The 18009-nt window shown below is 37.0% G+C and overlaps 1 protein-coding gene across 2 annotated transcripts in view; it reads right to left on the reverse strand.

Annotated features, from left to right (window-relative positions):
* The window catches only part of Mbo (nuclear pore complex protein Nup88), a 139279-nt gene that overhangs the window by 10634 nt on the left and 110636 nt on the right, over positions 1–18009 (reverse strand). For both annotated transcript variants that reach the window (XM_076784211.1, XM_076784209.1), the window contains exons 3-6: positions 7992–8105; positions 7204–7390; positions 7038–7135; positions 800–995 (exon numbers count right to left, since the gene is read on the reverse strand). In XM_076784211.1, the coding sequence (XP_076640326.1) occupies positions 800–995; positions 7038–7135; positions 7204–7390; positions 7992–8105 (595 nt within the window). The remainder of the gene's footprint in view (positions 1–799; positions 996–7037; positions 7136–7203; positions 7391–7991; positions 8106–18009) is intronic.

Raw genomic sequence — 18009 nt, forward strand, 5'->3', positions numbered from 1 at the left:
GATCCTTGCAACCGAAAATATTTTTTTTAGAGCGATTTGAAAAATTTTTTTTTCGCCGAAAAATTTCAGCACTTATCTGAATTTTTTTCTCGAATGTGAGTAGGATTTCGCGAGTATGTGTATTTACTAAAAATCATTGTAATTGATCTCCGCAACCAAAAATAATTTTTTTAAAAAAGTTTTGAAATTTTTTAATTTAATTTTTTAATAATTTTTTATCGAAGGCTTAGTAAAGAAATTGATATTTTTGATTTTTGTCTTATTTTGACCTCTAGAATCTTCTATTAAAATTTTTCCCAGAGGTGGCCGAACACCCTGTAGATTTATATTTAATTTATTTTTGAATAAATCGAATTAGATGTATCAAGAGTGTTTTGATATAGTCATCATTTTATTACATCGTCGTGGAACTCGCGGAGTAGTTTTACAAATCACTCGATCTTAGAATTACGATATATTCTTCGCAAAAATTGTTTGTGAAACTTTGACATTAATTACAGCTTTTTCTGAAGAAATTTGGAGGTCAATATTAAATCCAGTTAATATTATTACCTCGTTAAATTATTATAGATATATTTTAGTGATATAATTTGAAAAAGTTCCTGAAGAAGGTTTTTACGATAGGTTGATACGTCGAACGAATAAATGAAATCCCCGTTTCTATATTGCTTTCACAAATATACTTTTTTAGGTATATTTACTTAAAGCTTGTAAGTCATTAATTTTTAATGTATACAAATAGTTTCAAAGTATTAGGTTTGGCAGTTGGTTTTGGAGATTTAATTCGTGGAACACTCACCCTTCTGTTGTCATCGTTGTCATCGTCTGATTCTTCTTTCAACAATATCACGTGATAAATCTTTCCACTACACGTAGCGATAACCACTATCGGCGGTGTAGTTTGTATGCACATTATGGAACACGAGTCTATCCCATAATTGTCGTCGGCTGGAGGATACATAGAGAGTGATCCTGATACCACTGGGCTTTCATGACTTGACAAGATTAATGATATATGAAAAATAACAAATGATTATAATCGGAATAAGAAGAGTACAATATAATTTCGGATTTGCTTGAGAATTTATAACATGTACATTGTGTAATGTATTAGAGTTTTTCAAAATTTAGTGGAAAATTCAATTTTGTATAATCTTGACTGCATTCTTGTCTGGTCGAGTCTAACTTTTTTAGATTATAATTTTGACAATGCTTTTACTGACTTTGTTAAGTAGCTACTGTTAATTTAGTATAAACGATGCTTAATTTACCTTGTTATCTGCTATATGGATACGGAACAGAATAGTGATAGTTTAATATACTGTAATTTGATTTAAACAATCTATACCGAAATCGTCTAAACATTTTACAACGACAGATAAAATTATAATTTTACTTATAGTATAGAACAGGAGTCGGCAAACTGTTTCTGATGAACCAAATACTATAGGATCATTACACGCCAAACCGATCACTTTCGTCACACGTCAAATCGACATTTGTTGTCTCAACAGATGCTATCATATTATTAACAAAAAAATATATGGTTCCACTTAAAAAAATTAGTTTGATCTTGAAATCTTCCCCACCATTCCACCTATACAAAAATTATTTATACCACATAATTTGCCCCTTTAAATAAAACAACTTTTGTAAACCACTTATTTGATATATTCCACCATTCGCACTTAAATGTAACACCCTGTATACGAGGATGGATCGAACAGTTTTCGGAATAGCCACTAGGAGTTTCTTTATTTGTAGCTGGTTCATGTTGCTATGTCGATACATCTTTAATGAGCATTCATTCCAAATATTAAAACAATCTATCAAATAGTCTAGTTTTTACAAGTATTTGTGTCGCGCTACTTTACGCATTTTACGAAATGGATAGAACTGAAATTCGAGAGGTTATCAAATTCTTTCATTTGGAGGGAAAAACCGCAACGGAAATGAAACCGAGGTAAGATGCTGTTCTTGGCAATTCATCATCTTCCTTTTCCATGGCTAGTTTTTGGATTTTGGAATTCAAACGTGGTCACAGTTACACAATTAATGCACCGCGTTGAGGACGCCCAAAAATGGCTACCACGCCAGAAATTGTGGATAAAATTCATGACATGGTTTTGGCAGACCGCCGAATAAGGGTACAGGAAATTGCTGAAGCCGTAAGCATCTCTTATGAACGAGTGGTTCATATTTTACATAACGAATTGGGTCTAAACAAGCTTTCCGCAAGATGGGTACCGCATTTTCTAAATTCTGAGCAAAAGCGCGTTCGAGCCTAATGAATGTCAGCTGATTCTTTAGAGGTTTTTAAAAGGAATCCCGCAGATTTCAAGAGGAAATTTGTGACTATGGATGGGACATGGATTCATCACTACACCTCCGAAAGAAAAATCCAATTGAAACAATGGATTGGAGGCTGTAAACGAATATTTTGGTGATTTCGAAGAAAGTCACTTCCGGATAAGAATAGAAAAACTAGAGAAACATTGGACCAAGTATATTGAGCTCCGGAGGGATTATGTTGAAAAATAAAGTATAATTTAGAACAGATTTATTTCGTTTTCATTGTCATTTCGGAAACTTTTCAATCAGCCCTCGTACACTCCTCGACCGACTTCCCAATATCCAGTTGTCTAAGGCAGGGTCTGTTAGAAAGTCTTACTGATGAGTCCACTAGTAGGCCCGAACGAAACACTCCCCTCTCCTTTCCTCTCTTACCCTCTTATGATTTTTCTCGAGATCCTACCACTAGCGAAGTAGCACCATATACTTTTTGTCTTTAAGGGCCAAGAGACTACCCACTTTTTAAATCTGATTATCTCGAAAACTAAATTCTATTCTTTTTATTCTTCTTACTTTTTTATAAGGAATCACCCTCTTATAAAATGAACCGTACTCATGAATGAGTCTCTGCTGTGTTTTTTATATCACCCTTTTGTCTGAATGGGGACGATTTGGAAATCGTTGCCTGTAGTACTTAACTGCTGTTGTTGTAAACATATTACGAGCTCCTAACGCATTTACCATGTCAACATATTCACGATTGCAGTAGCGAGACATTGTTACAATTCGATTGATACAAACAGGCAACAATAAGAGTAGTTAGTAGCCGTATTGCTGAAAACAGAATGTAAACATTACAGTGTTGGATGACCAACACGACCATACAAACATCACTCAGTCACATCACAAACATTACTCATCCAAACATCCTAGTCACGATTTCTAATCCTTACTCATCCTGAACCACGTACCCTTCCTAAGTGATACTGTCCCTACCTCTACCTATTTCCAGCAATAGTATATAAAAGCTTACAATATTGAGGAACCGGCAGAAAGAGTCTAGTACTTAGTCGACCTAATAGTTGTACGAGTTTCTTAAAAAAATAAAGTGTTGTCAATTCTACTGGAATCCAACAATAGAGTACAATTAATATGAACGTGTAAATCATGCTATGTGTGGGCTTGAAACAATTTTCAAACTAGATTTTCTTGTAAATGAAGCTTCAAACGTAAAAATGTTATTCTTTTTCTTCGATTTATTTTCGCACATAGAATTATCACCTGCCCGATGGTACCACCCGTCCGGTAATACCCTATATATTGTATACTTAAGGAGGTATTGCTGTCTAGACTGTCAATTTCACGGCCCATTTTGTGATTTTTTTTTTAATGATAGATAGGCTGTTTTGTACTGAGACTTTGTAGATATGTTTATTCATTTTCTAAGCATGTACAATATTTTTTTCATTGAAAAATATTAAAAATCGTGGGAATTATAACTTCTTATTTAATGGCTCTTTTGGAAAAGGTGCTCCAATGGCTTCCAGGATTCCAGATAATTTGAAACAGAGGGGGTTAAAGTGTCTTCATAAGGAAGGTTGTAGTTATAGTAGGAACTAGGGAGAAGTAAAAATCCTGATAAATAAAGAAATGGCGACGCTTCAAGTTTCGAATTTCTATTTGTTAATCGTTCTTTTGTCTTTAGCGTATCAAAAAAAAATAGTAAAACTCAATATTTTTTTAAATCTCTAGTTCCAGTTATAAAGGCATGTCTGCTGAATATTCTCTCCAAATTTGAAGTCAATCATGTAAACCAGTTTAAATGCGTTTTTTCTAAACAAGAAGCTATAACTCTCGCAATTTTTAATATTTTTTGATGAAAAAAATACTATACAAACCTATAAGACAAATAAATATATCTGCAAAATGTCACTACAAAACAACCTACCTGTCGTTAAAAAAAAAATCACAAAAAAAGGCCGAAGAAATGACAGCCTAGACAGCAATACTCCCTTAAAAGCCATAAGTGTTTTCACAAATTCTTCATTTGAATAGAAACACATAAAATACCTACATATTTATCAAAATACCATTATCATTATCATTATTACATATATCATTAATGGAAAGAATGGAATTCTTTACTTCTGGATAATATTGTAGGTCTGGGATGTATATACCATAAATGTATATACCATGTGAATGTTTATTGATTAGTATGGTTGAGGAATGTTTCGAGTGAATCTATTGCAGAGCGAACGCAGCGTGTTTTGGAAAGACTGGTCGAAGTGTGAAAGAAGAGTGTTTGGGACAGAGTACTTGAGATTATCGTGTGAACGGAGAGCGCGTGGCTACCCAGGGTTCGAGGCGAATGTGACCGAATGCGTTTTTTGAATGGCTGATGACTGTGTCTAGATTGAACGAAATAAAGTGAAAGAGAGAATGAAAGATAGAGTGAAAGAAAATGAATCCGAAGGATATAAACTGCGGGAAAAGCGCGCAGCGGGGAGAGAGTGTAGAGAGCGTGTTGAGCGAGTAGAGAGAGAGTTTAGTGAGATGTGAGAGTTTCGTGGGTTTTGTGAGAGAGTCTTGAGAGCTAGTGGGTCAGATTTAAGTTTTTGTTACAGAATAAACGTTATTGTTTCAAAAAAGCTTTCAATCTATTCATTCGTACCTCGATTCCCATCTACGAGGAATTTACTACAAATAATTCCTACAATATTTTATTTGATTGTGGTTCGAATATTTTACCTACTGTCGAAATTATTTGCAAATGCCCATTTGTTAATGTTGACCAATAGTGAGATTTGACGTGTTTCGTTTTTGAAAATGTCTTTTCGCATAGGTAGGTATTATTGAATATTGTTATAAATTTACGAGCGTATGATTCCAGTTTTTATTGATCACTTGAAAGACATTTATCAAATTTTGCAATAATAGAGTATTCTCTTGATATTAGGTTGGGGAAAAAGAAATCCATTATTTTTCACCTAGATGGTTATAGTGATACATATCTTGCAAAGATTGATCAAACAAATCGAGAGTCGTGCTCGTTGGAAAGATGAAAATCGGCACTAAAAAAAATTCTTTTACAGTTTTTTGGTTGGTCGATTCAGTTGTGAGTTATAAGGTGTAAAAGATGGAAGTTAGCAAAGAGAAAATTCGGTATATTTTACAATTCTTTTTTGATAAAGGTGAAAATGTTGGTTTCGTCGATTCCGTTCCGATATTTTCGATGTTAAAGACGCACCTCGTGCAGGTAGGCCCGTCGTCGAAAATGTTGATAAAATCATGGAAATGATCAAAGAAGATTGACATGTTAGCAATCGTATCATCAACCAGGAGCTAAAAGTCGACCATAAAACAGTTTTAAACCTTTTATGTAAAACTGGATTCAAAAAGAAGCTCGATGTTTGGGTGCCACACGAATTGACGGAAAAGAACATGATGGATCGAATTTCCATCTGCGAAGCTTTGGCCAAACGGAACGAAATCGACCAACTTCTTAAACGGATGGTGACCGGGGATGAGAAATGGGTCACATACGACAATATTGTGCGAAAACGATCGTGGTCAAAGCACGCTGATGCGGCTCAAACGGTGGCCAAACCAGGATTAACGGCCTGGAAGGTTTTGCTGTGCATTTGGTAGGACTGGAAAGGTATCAAATACTATGAAGTGTGTTAGATTCCAGTAGAATTGACAACATTTTATTTTCTTAAGAAACTCGTACAACTTGTATTAGGCCGACTAAGTACTAGACTCTTTCTGAGGATTCTTCAATATTGCAAGCTCTTATATATGCTATTGCTGGAAATAGGTAGAGGTAGGGACGATGGTCAGCAATGTGATTCAGGAAGGGTGCGAGGTTCAGGATGAGTAAGGATTAGAAATCGTGACTAGGATGTTTGGATGAGTAATATTTGTGATACGATTGAGTGGTGTTTATATGGTCGTGTTGGTCATCCAATAACTGCTTCTATATGGTCAAACACTAAATTCGGACCTCTACTGTCAACAATTGGACCGTTTGAAGCTAGCGATCGACCTGAAGCGACCAGAATTGGCCAACAGAAGAGGTGTTGTATTCCATCAGGACAACGCTAGGCTGCACACGTCTATAGTGATTCGCCAGAAATTCCGGGAGCTTGTTTGGGAAGTTTTGATGCATCTACTTTATAGTCCAGACCTGGCACCAAGCAATTACCATCTTTTTTATCCTTGCAAAATTTCCTTTGTGATAAGAAATTGGTATCAAGAGAAGATTGTGAAAATTGCTTAGTCGAGTTTTTCGCCAATAGGGACCAGGGCTTCTATGAGAGAGGCATTATGAAGTTACCTTTACAATGTCAATAGACCATAAAACAAAACGGTACCTATTTTACCCAAGTCGGATAATCCGAACCATATTAAATAAAGTCTTAAAGTAAATGTGAAAATAATGGATTTCTTTTTCCCCAATCTACTATTTTAATTTTAACATGTCATAATACTGCAGATCAATTATTTCCAGTTGAAAGTTTGGCAGAAGCTCTTATAGAATGCGATTAAACGGATTTTGGAAAGAAGAAATACGTATTTATAACTACAATCACGGGCTATAAAAAAACTGTCGGTGGGGCGCAATTTGCCGACTCCTGATATAGAAGATTATTTTATTATTATAATCGTGGTGAATCCAATTTAATATCGACAATTTATGCGATGCTACTTAATGCTATAAAATTTATTTAGAAATTACATACTCATCGAGCAAAACATTGCCACGAACAATGAGCACTTCTCCGTTGCCACGGAGAACTAGAATGGGCCATTCGATCTGATTCCAATCAACCGCATTGTTCTGAAAATAATTCTGACTGAAATTTCGTGGTTCCAGTGCCACGATCGTTTTATACTTTTCTTCCGTACCTTGTTAATGTCTTTACCAGCAAACATTTCCGGTTTACGAAGAGTAGGTGTAGCAAAGTCAAAGTCCACCGCGGTGTCGCCGAGGGAGGCAAAGTCCGGTAGTTTTGATGGTGAGCCCAATGGCATACGACCGACCTTCCAACATTTTATGAGCCTTGGCGTGCTACCGAGTTCGCACTCGTATAAACTGGGAGAAAGTAAAACGCAGTTTAGGGTCAGTTTCGCGATACTTGTAGAGATACTTGAACCTCTTCGCGTAAGCTCTTTAAACTTTTAATTTACAAGCCCCGTTTACAGTAAGCAATTAAGAAAATGGTTCAAGTTATGTTATCGCTTCACGAGGCCAAAGTTTTCACTCTTTAATTATTCGGCTGTTCTTCGGTAGTTCATTCTATAATATTCAGAGTTTTTTCGCTTCTATTAGCCGTTTGGGTGTTACGGGTACATGTATGAGTTCAACGGGGACAGTCGTTATAGCTTATGTATGTATCCCCACAAAGGAGGGTGTTTACCTATTTATAGCTAGACAATCTTTTAGGAGCTAAGAATCTTCGTGTATAAGTTTCTAATTGCTGAATATACACGGAAAAAATATTACGTTGTCATTTAACTTTTTTTTTCCCTGTATAATTTAATTTTTTGGGGGGTCTATTTGAAATTAAAAAAAAATATTTTAGAAATAATGAATATAGTGAATCGTTCATAAGTGTCGCGCGGTATGAACAAAGTCATGCGACTAGAAAACAACGAAATTGTAATATAGAATTATGTCTACAGGTATACGTTACCGAAACGTATTTTCGGATGTCAGAACCAGTAAGTGGGAGTCATTCGTAGAACCGGGATGCCATCTTGCCTTTCGTATCTCTACTGTTGCGTTAAAATGATCGAATTTGTAAACCCTGAAATTAGAAGATACGAATAAATCAATAGGACGATTAATATAACAGCGATTATAACGTTTGTATTAATATTTGTTTAGTGTTTCTTATATTCCTTGAGAATATATGTATATTTGTCAAGAATAAATATTTTTATTTGTTTCATATTTTTTTTGCATAACTGTAAAATAAGTGTAAATATACAGGGTGTTCGGCCACCCCTGGGAAAAATTTTAATGGGAGATTCTAGAGGCCAAAATAGAACGAAAATCAAAAATACTAATTTGTTGATGGAAGCTTTGTTAACAAGTTATTGACGTTTAAAGTCCCGCCCGTACTGAATTTTTTTCTCGAAAGTGGGTAGGATTTCGGAAGTATGTCTATTGACCAAAAAGGATTATAATTGACCCCTACAACCAAAAATAATTTTTTTAGAATGATTTGAAATTTTTTAATTTTGTCGAAAAATTTCACACCTTCTCGAATTTTTTTCTAGAAAATGGGTAGGATTTCAGGGGTATGTCTATTGACCAAACATGATTATAATTGACCCCTGCAACTAAAAATAATTTTTTTTAGAACGATTTGAAATTTTTTAATTTAATTTTTTAATAACTTTTTAACGAAGCCTTAGTCAAGAAATTGATATTCTTGATTTTCGTCTTATTTTGGCCTCTCGTATCTTCCATTAAAATTTTTCCCAGGGAACAGCCTGTATACAAAAAAGAAATCATTGATTCGTATAATGCTTCATTTGGAGCAAGTAGAAACAGCGAGTAATGGTTAGACGCGCTAACCAAGTTGTATTCAATCGTACGCGTAGCTGTTAAATCAAATTCAATTATTTCGAAAACGAAGGTTCATTCGAATAAATTTTACTCTACATTTTTGATTTACTTTTACCTATAGAATTACTTAATTTTATATAAACCCATCTTATTACATTGTATCATAATTACTGGGTCATTGTTTTTCGATCGTGTCGATCATCGACAACGGAACATCTTATACATATAGTGACTACTGTGTATTACATATAATAAAACTGGTATATTTTCACGAGAAATATTTGTAAATTTACTAGAACGAAATGTTCTAGAATTTATCTAATATTAAAACACGTTAAACTTTAAGTAAATCTGTAAAGTAGCCAACAATGATAACTCGTGTAATTGGATTTGTCGAGAATTTACGACTTCTCATAATTTATTAATTAAATTATGCCCGACTTTACGAAACCTGTATATGATTGGTCCTGGAAGAAGTGCATATAATTGAGGACAAACGTTTCGAGAATTCTGCTAGCATGCATCGGCGTATAACAGAATTCTTAAAAGAAAACCATTAGTAATCACTGTTATTTCAACAGTCATGTGTAAGTATCGAAAGCAGTATTTGCGTCTCTCGTTTCGCTACTTACGGCCCGTGACGTGTTGTTATTTAACGCAAATTACCGTAATCTTTCACGATCGTCATACCCTCGCGCATAACGAAGGAATACACCAAAGCGTCGCAGTGTTTGTTTTTCACGGGACGAGTCGGGCCGTGGCAACGATGGTCGCCTACATTTCGTATATTTTATTATTACTCTCGCACTTTCCGTGGCTGGACACGGTAACGCTGGCAAAGGGGGTTGACGGTGGTTAGCCCGTGGCCGTTATTAATGTCCGCGGCACGTTGGGCAAGGGAGAAAGGGAGGCTAGGGAAGGGGTGGGGAGAAGAGGGGAAGGGGGGAAGGGGAGTGTGGGAGACAGAAGAAAAAGAGAGAGTCACGTAGAAAAAGCGAGAGAAAGGACTTGACGGAAATAGGGAACGAGAGAGGGCAGAGGAGAGGCTGGGGGTGGAAAAGGAAACAAAAAAGGTCGGTGGGCATAGGGTATCGCCAGCAACGACTGGTTACACCAGGCATACCAACGACAAGGACGAAAGTAACTTCACCATCACCAGCGCCTCGTTGCAAAAGCACGCCAGAGTTCTTAATAATTGATAAAAATGTACGCATGCACGCACCAGTAGAGAGAGTCGGTTGAAAACCAGACGACGTGGTCAACCCCAGCGCCTCGGTCTGACCCCCTTCCCTTCCGTTTTCATCGTTCTCTCTCTCTGGTTGGATGGCTGGCTTTCTGTCTTTCCCTTTGTACGCCCAACCTTTCATGCTTCGTTGACAAAGGCACACGCAACGATTTATTCGCACTTTGCACCACAGTCTCGTGGGGATTTTTCTTCGTTCTGTCACAATTTCGGAATTATCAAAATTTATGGTCACCCTTGCACGCACCAGCGTACCACACGTGTTTCCCCGCTAACACCGGTGTAACCAGTTTGCGCGTTTCTGAATATCGAACTTATCGTAGATGTTCGTTTTTCTCTTTCTCGGATTTACTATCTCAAGAGCAACTAAATAAAATGCGCCGGACAGAGTTGTTTCATGGATGTATCGTAGTCGTGTTAGAGATTTAGAGGTACAAGTGAAATTACTCAAAGCCTGAGGAAGGAAGATGTCCCATCGTAATCTCGTAGACGGATGGGTACAACCACCTTCTCAATAAACGTGTACCTATTCCAATGTAGCTCTGTTGCAGTCTCAATATCATAAATCTGACAGATTTTATAGTTTCAAAGGAATAAAAAATGTCTAATAACGCTCAAACTTTTTTGACTCGAGGCACGCAGAGGTCCGCAGGTTCGTTGTGAGCCATCATGAACCTACGGGAAATATCTTGGTAGAAGAAAAGAAAGAGAGCCAGGCAGCTGCTTGAATCTAATTAAGAAATTCTTACACGGTTGTGCTGCGCATTCTGCCACACCCTCGTGCCGTGGTTGTACACCTCTCGTCGGAAGCAGTCTAGAAAAAATTAAAAATAATTTTTCCTACGTAAACGTATTAACTCCGGGCAGAGCGGAGCTTTTTACGCCGCGCTTTTCTTCCAATTTTTACAAAGAATGGCACGGACCCGGCTTCAAAGCGGATCTTACGCGGTGTCGTATCATTTTGTTCTAGAAACTTTTCCGTCGTATTTCCCTTCGTTGTGGTTAAGTTACCTGCGCTTCCGTCGCGGCTTTTCACCAACCCGCTTAACCCCCAGTGTTCCCTGATAATTTACCCAGGTTGTTTGTCTACTTCTTTGCTTTTCTCCTATGTTAGTGAATTACATTGTCTTCAAATTTGTCTGATAGAAAAGAATACTCTTCTCTTCCCTGTTATTTCTAACGAGCACCTTAAATTCAATATTAGAGAAAAAAGGATCGCGCTCGAGTACCGCGAGTTATCAACTAAAATAGCAAATAATTCACAAATAAAAAGAAAACGTAGTCTGTGGTACTCAGCAAGAACGTAAGAACGCGCTTGAATTAATATAACTCACGACGACGCAACAATAAAGTTTCAAGAACAATTTTGTTTTTCATTTATATTAGTTAGCTCTTAAACTACTTCTTTTCGCGAGAGATATGCAAAATCCGAATTTTCTTGAGAAATAAAATTAGAATCTACCCCGGTGCGATACATCGGTTTGAATGTAACGGTGAACGAGAGATAAGCGACCATCTCTCTCGCTTTCATCTTTTCCTTCTCGGCAATAAATTTTGGGGAAAAACCTATCCGGATCTCCCGCTGGTCTTTTCGCCGCTTAACCTAAAAATTCATTAGATTATAAAGCCATTAATGCTCATCCGCGTGCCCGGATTTCTCTTCCGGTTAGCCGAGTCCATAGTTGGATGAATATCTAACTTGGGTAGAACATTGATTACATTTCATTTAAGATTTTTAGGTGATTGTTGATTCGACGGTTCAGTGTACGATTGTACTACCCGATTATTTTCTTAACATAGTTACCAATGTTCGATTAAAGCTATCTACAATGACATATTTAATTACGTAAAATGATTTATATAATTAATAAAAAGAATTTAGTTTAGCGAAATAATTAAAACTGGAGAGTCGCTGAGAATACAAGGGAACAAATATAATAAATCGGAATGCCTGCTGAGAAGAATAATAGAACTCCCACTGAAAAGTAATTAGAAGTATGACTTGCTTGAATTAAATGGGGTGTGACGCCCAGGATAATATACCGCGCCTATCGGCCTATCGAACATTTCTATCTTGGATTTTTGGATCATAAACGGTTAAAAAATTTTATTTCTTAGGACCGACAAGAATGTATTTTTTGTTTTATTATTTAAATCACATACACGATGGAGACTTAATAATAATAATTCGGTAATATATCAGATGTTTACGTTATAACAATTTTTAATCGACATCAATGCAGAGGTTTAGGACGAAGCCACTGTGACTCCGTAACGACGTAATATCGTTCAGTTATTCCGAATATTTTTATTATGTTCCCGTGACAGCATGGCACGTGAAAAAGGATGGTCAGGGCACGACACCAGTAGTCGAGGAAGCGGTTTTCCAAGCTTTGGAAGCTATGCTCACGATATAACGAGAACCATTATGATAAGCGGATGCATAGATTAGACATAATTCGTTAACCCGGCTGTGCACGACGTTCGCGATGACAGACGAAGTATAAGGGATCAAGGGTGCTTCAGTTTGACAGAAAATTAGACGCGTTGCGTGCGGCAAATTGATTTTTCATAAAACAATTCTTATTAAATGATCGTTTATTATTATTTATTGCAGCATAACAAAACAATGGAATTATTTTATATTTTACACTGACATATGTATACGGGGTGCTACTTAGCGATTTTTTCGAAAAATATTCTAAGTAGAAAAAATGAAAGAGAAAAAAGTTTTACAGTTTCTTATGACCAAAAGGACAGTGTATATCAATTTTGCACATGTACATTATTGTTCGAGAAATGAAGGTGACCCTCAATTTTTAAAATGTAATGCCATATATTTTTTTATGTCATTTAAAAACGCTTACCAAAACAAGTTCATTCGTGCAATATATAATGACCTTCGAGGTCATAGAAGATCGGGAATGAAAGAAAGGTTTTTAACATTTCATAACATTATGTTTACATCAAGCCATTATTCCACATAGAACGTCCTAAACAGTTTCGACGTGGAACTGAAACTGATCAATAGGAATAGAAACAGATGCAAATACTTTGTAAAAAATAACAAGATACTCAGTCACGTTGTACGAGCTAAGTTATATCAGGAAGAAACATTCATAAATACAATGTTATAAAATATTAAAAATGATTTTTTCACTCCCGATCTTCTATGACCTCGAAGGTTATCATATTCAAATGACATAAAAAAATATATAGCATTACATTTAAAAAATTGAAGATCTTCATTTCTCGAAAAATAATGTGGAAAATTGATATACACTGCTCTATTGGTCATAAGAAACTGTAAAAGTTTGTAATTAAGTTGTGGCGCTGCTTTGCTGAGGGTAGGAGCTCGTGAGAATCGTAGGTGGACTGATAAGGAAAGGAGGGGGCGCGTTTCGTCCTGGCCTGCTAACGAACTCATCAGTAAGGCTTTCTAGTAGGCCCTGCCTTAGACGACTGGGATATTAGGAAGTTGGTCGAGCGCTTGTGAGAGCGCAATCCCTCTGGTGGTGAGCATGGGAGGCGACGCCACAAAGTTATCTCGAAACAAAGTCTTGAACGACAAAATATTATTCTTTTTTTAAAACTTATTTTTCAATATAAAATCACTGTCTGCTCGGTTGTAGCACTCATTCTACCTCGTCCTGTATACAGGGTGGGGCAGTAACTATTAGCACCTCAGATATCTTGGAAACTATAAGTTTCACAGAAATGTTTGCTAAAGTAAATTGCACAGTACGAAGGGCGCTATTGGGTGGCGATAATAGTTTTTTTGCAGGTGGAGGTACTTCGGACATTTGAAGGTCACATCCATTTTTTTAAATGGATCGGTATGTTTTTGCTTCCGTATCACGATAGAGGATCTTAAAACGAGTTCAACGACCTATTACACAAGGTCATTGAAGGTCATAGAAAGTAGAGAAAGGCGATAATACTTACGGTTTTGGTAGTAAATGAAACATACGTATTGTCAACAGTAGAGGAATGCGTAATGCTTACCGTTTACTTCACTGAGAATAAACACTGCTTGAAGGACACTTTAATAGTTTGCAGAGTAAGATAAACATCATAAGATTAGTATCGATAAATCGGTTAATCCGGCACGATGTATCCGTTTGAAGAGCAGGTTGATATGCTTCTTATTTATGGCGAATGCCAACAAAATTCTGTAAGGGCGAAAAACTTGTATGCTGAACGATATCTACATCGGTCTCAGCCTTCGCGTCAAACATTTAAAAATGTGTATGATAAACTTAGGCAAACCGGTAGTTTAAGTGTTCGTAAAAGTGAACGCCAGAAACGAGTAATTAACGAAGAAATGGAAATCGGTGTGCTCGCTAGTGTGTCTAGAAATTCTCATATTAGTTCGCGACAAATTGAACGCGAATCTGGCATTAGTAGGAGGAGCGTACTTCGCATTTTGCACCGTCACAAATTTCATCCGTATCACGTTAGTCTTCACCAAGAATTGCACGGGAACGACTTCATGAATCGCGTTGAGTTTTGACGATGGGCTATACGTCAGATTCAAAACAATGAGCTTTTTTTTAATACCGTCTTATTTACTGATGAAGTAACATTCACAAATCACGGGAATGTTAATTTGCATAACATGCATTTATGGGCAGCGGAAAATCCAAATTGGCTCCGACAGGTTGAACATCAAAAACAATGGTCTGTGAATGTATGGTGCGGTATCATCGGTGATAAAATTATTGGACCTTATTTCATCAATGGAAATTTGAATGGCCACGTCTATGCTAATTTTATTAAGGATACATTGGGTCTTTTGCTAGAAGAGTTACCTTTATTTACACGACAAACCATGTGGTATCAACATGATGAATGCCCAGCACATTATTCATCGATTGCGCGAAGGGAAGTCGATGAAAAATTTCGAAATCGTTGGATTGGACGCGGCGGTCCAATATCGTGGGCAGCTCGTTCACCAGACATAACACCTTTAGATTTCTTTCTGTGGGGAACACTGAAAGAGAAAGTATACAAAGAAGTACCAACTACATCTCACGATATGCAACAGCGAATTATTGCAGCCTGTGCATCAATAAGTTCTGACGCTGTAAGACTTGCAAGTCAATCAATCGTAAAAAGAATCCAACGGTGCATTGACAGTGATGGTCATCATTTCGAACACCTACTATAAACATGTTTCATTTACTACCAAAACCGTAAGTATTATCGCCTTTCTCTACTTTCTATGACCTTCAATGACCTTGTGTAATAGGTCGTTGAACTCGTTTTAAGATCCTCTATCGTGATACGGAAGCAAAAACATACCGATCCATTTAAAAAAATGGATGTGACCTTCAAATGTCCGAAGTACCTCCACCTGCAAAAAAACTATTATGGCCACCCAATAGCGCCCTTCGTACTGTGCAATTTACTTTAGCAAACATTTCTGTCAAACTTATAGTTTCCAAGATATCTGAGGTGCTAATAGTTACTGCCCCACCCTGTATATTCCGTCGTGCTCTAAATCAGCAATGTTACATACAAGACACTACTGTTAGTAATTCCACCCATTAAAAATTATTTTTCTTTAATATAATATAGTTCAAGGAGACCTTTAAAATTGGCTAATGACAAAAATGTGATATATGACAACATGGCTTGAAATGAATTTCAAATATTTTTGTCTGTTGTCAAAAATAATTTATTTCCCTTCCCTTCAATTGCCTTACATTTCCAGTTGTCCTATTCTAACAATTGGTTTTTTATATTGATTACATTTCCGGTTCCTTCATACATTTCCTTCATTCTCTCGATCAGGCCTTTTCTTAATTCTGTATTCGTCGTTTCCTGACATAGTTTTACTCTTGATAGTTTGTTTTGCTACACTCTCGACAGTGATGTGATTTTAATCGAATCGAGTGTTTCGAGTATTTAGGTAAGCGAGCCCAAGAGTTTAGGGAACGATAGTTGGTATCTCTGTTACTGTTCACGGATGGGCCACGAGTGAGTAAGATGCGACCGATGGTGCGAGGGTGGCCCATAAAATCGGGATGTTACGCAAAATATAACGAGCAACGTTCTGCTGGGCTGGCTGACGCTCCTGTCGTAATTTATCCGACTCTCGCTTGCGTTCGCCTTCCCGACGACACCTGCGTCGGCAACTAAGCCCGTTAATTCTCGAGGTTGCGTCGCGCTTTCATCGCGGCCATCGGTTTTCAGGAGTGTTCCTTGTTGCTACTTTGCAGCTTCGTCCTGCGTGTCTTGGTTCTTGATCTTCTTTATGAGACAGAGCACGTTTTGGATCAAGCAGTCACACTCGAATCGTAAATTCTCGATTTAAGCCTAAAAAAAGCGTTGACTCTAACGATTTTGAGGATTCGAGAAAATTACAAATATATTTTGATTCTTTAAACGATCCGTACCATTTAAGGGGATCAGGTCAAATTGAGCTTATTTGTAAGGGCTTGTGAAACAAGGATTACGTATAAATAATATAATTTTTCTTTTGCAGGACGTTTTGATAACTCAAGATGTATGTGAAAATAATTTTTTTATTGCGAAATCTTGTCAAACAAACGACTCCTGGAGCGTCTACTTCTTTTGATATCTTTGTACAACCTGTACTGTGACTTTAACGAAATTCAGTACAGAGGTTTATGTGAAACAGTACTCAAAATCTATATAAAGGTCTTAGGGTAAGTAGGAATTTCCTAAAAGCAATGTTCGCCCTAAAGCCGCTCGACTACCTATTCCCATACCTCCGACATCTAGGTACGTTCAACCTTTTCAATTCCCAAATCCTTATTTTTCACTGAAACGTCATGAAACATTGGTAACTAATTTCTGAATAGTATTACTTTCAAAATATTGGTCTTTTTGACTGCCTGGTCTCTTTAAACATCCAAAATGTTCAATTTATGGGGAATCGTTTAAAATTACAAATACTACACAAGTAAATTATATACAAGTTATAGTTCTTAATTATAAGAACATAGGATTGTGATTTAATTGCTAATATTATAGAAAAATATTTTGTTATTTGTTTACTCGGATAATTAATAACTAAATCTTGGATATATAAGTGTAATCAAGAATTTCTTTTAACAAGTTTAGAAAATTAGCATAAAATGCACAGAACAGAGGGTTAAGTTTTCCTCGGGCGTCTCGTTTGGAATTCTTTGGACAAGGGAGCCGGGTGCAGTTGCCCAGCGGCGTTGTGAGATTTTCTGCAGAAGTACGCGGTTTCCTTACGCACAGCCTGCATCAAGTTCGTCTTTGTGCTTCAACTTGGGATTCGTCTACGCGCGTGGAATGTTGTTTCCCGTGTCCAACGTGTAGCAAGAAAGAATAAAGGGTCAGCAAAAAGGACCGGGAAAGACACTCGACCCTCGAATTAATCACGCTTCCGATCTTAGAAGCTGACCCTCGCGCATACAACCTCAATGTTGCATACAAAAGTGCTAGGGAACATCAGAACTGGATCGTCTCTCTCTGTTCAAGCTTCGTAATCCGTCGGGATAGTGTCACTTAAGAAGAAATTATCTTTCCTCGATGATTCGTAATACAGATGGCTGGTAATTCTGAGTCACAACTCCTCGGTACGGAGCGGTCAGTAAGTAGCTAACTTGTATAATCCGGGTCACAATATAGCGAGGTCATAAACTCGAGTGGGTGTTAAAGTTAAACGTTTCAGCTCCCGAAACAAGTGAATTGACAGAAATACGGGCTGCTAAGGGCCTTAGACCTTAGCCAGGGCCGTACGAAGAAATATTTTATCTCGTGTCGCCATTTTTAGAAAGCCATTTTTAGAGGTATCGTAACAGGTAAAGGTCTTACTCAAGTCTTTAATATCTTAATTTACCTGCTTATAATATATGCATCTAGAAAATGAAAAAAGGTAGTGCAGTTACGGACA

This window comes from Colletes latitarsis, chromosome 2 (genome assembly GCF_051014445.1).
Source record: "Colletes latitarsis isolate SP2378_abdomen chromosome 2, iyColLati1, whole genome shotgun sequence".
In the NCBI taxonomy this organism is placed as follows: Eukaryota; Metazoa; Arthropoda; class Insecta; order Hymenoptera; family Colletidae; genus Colletes; species Colletes latitarsis.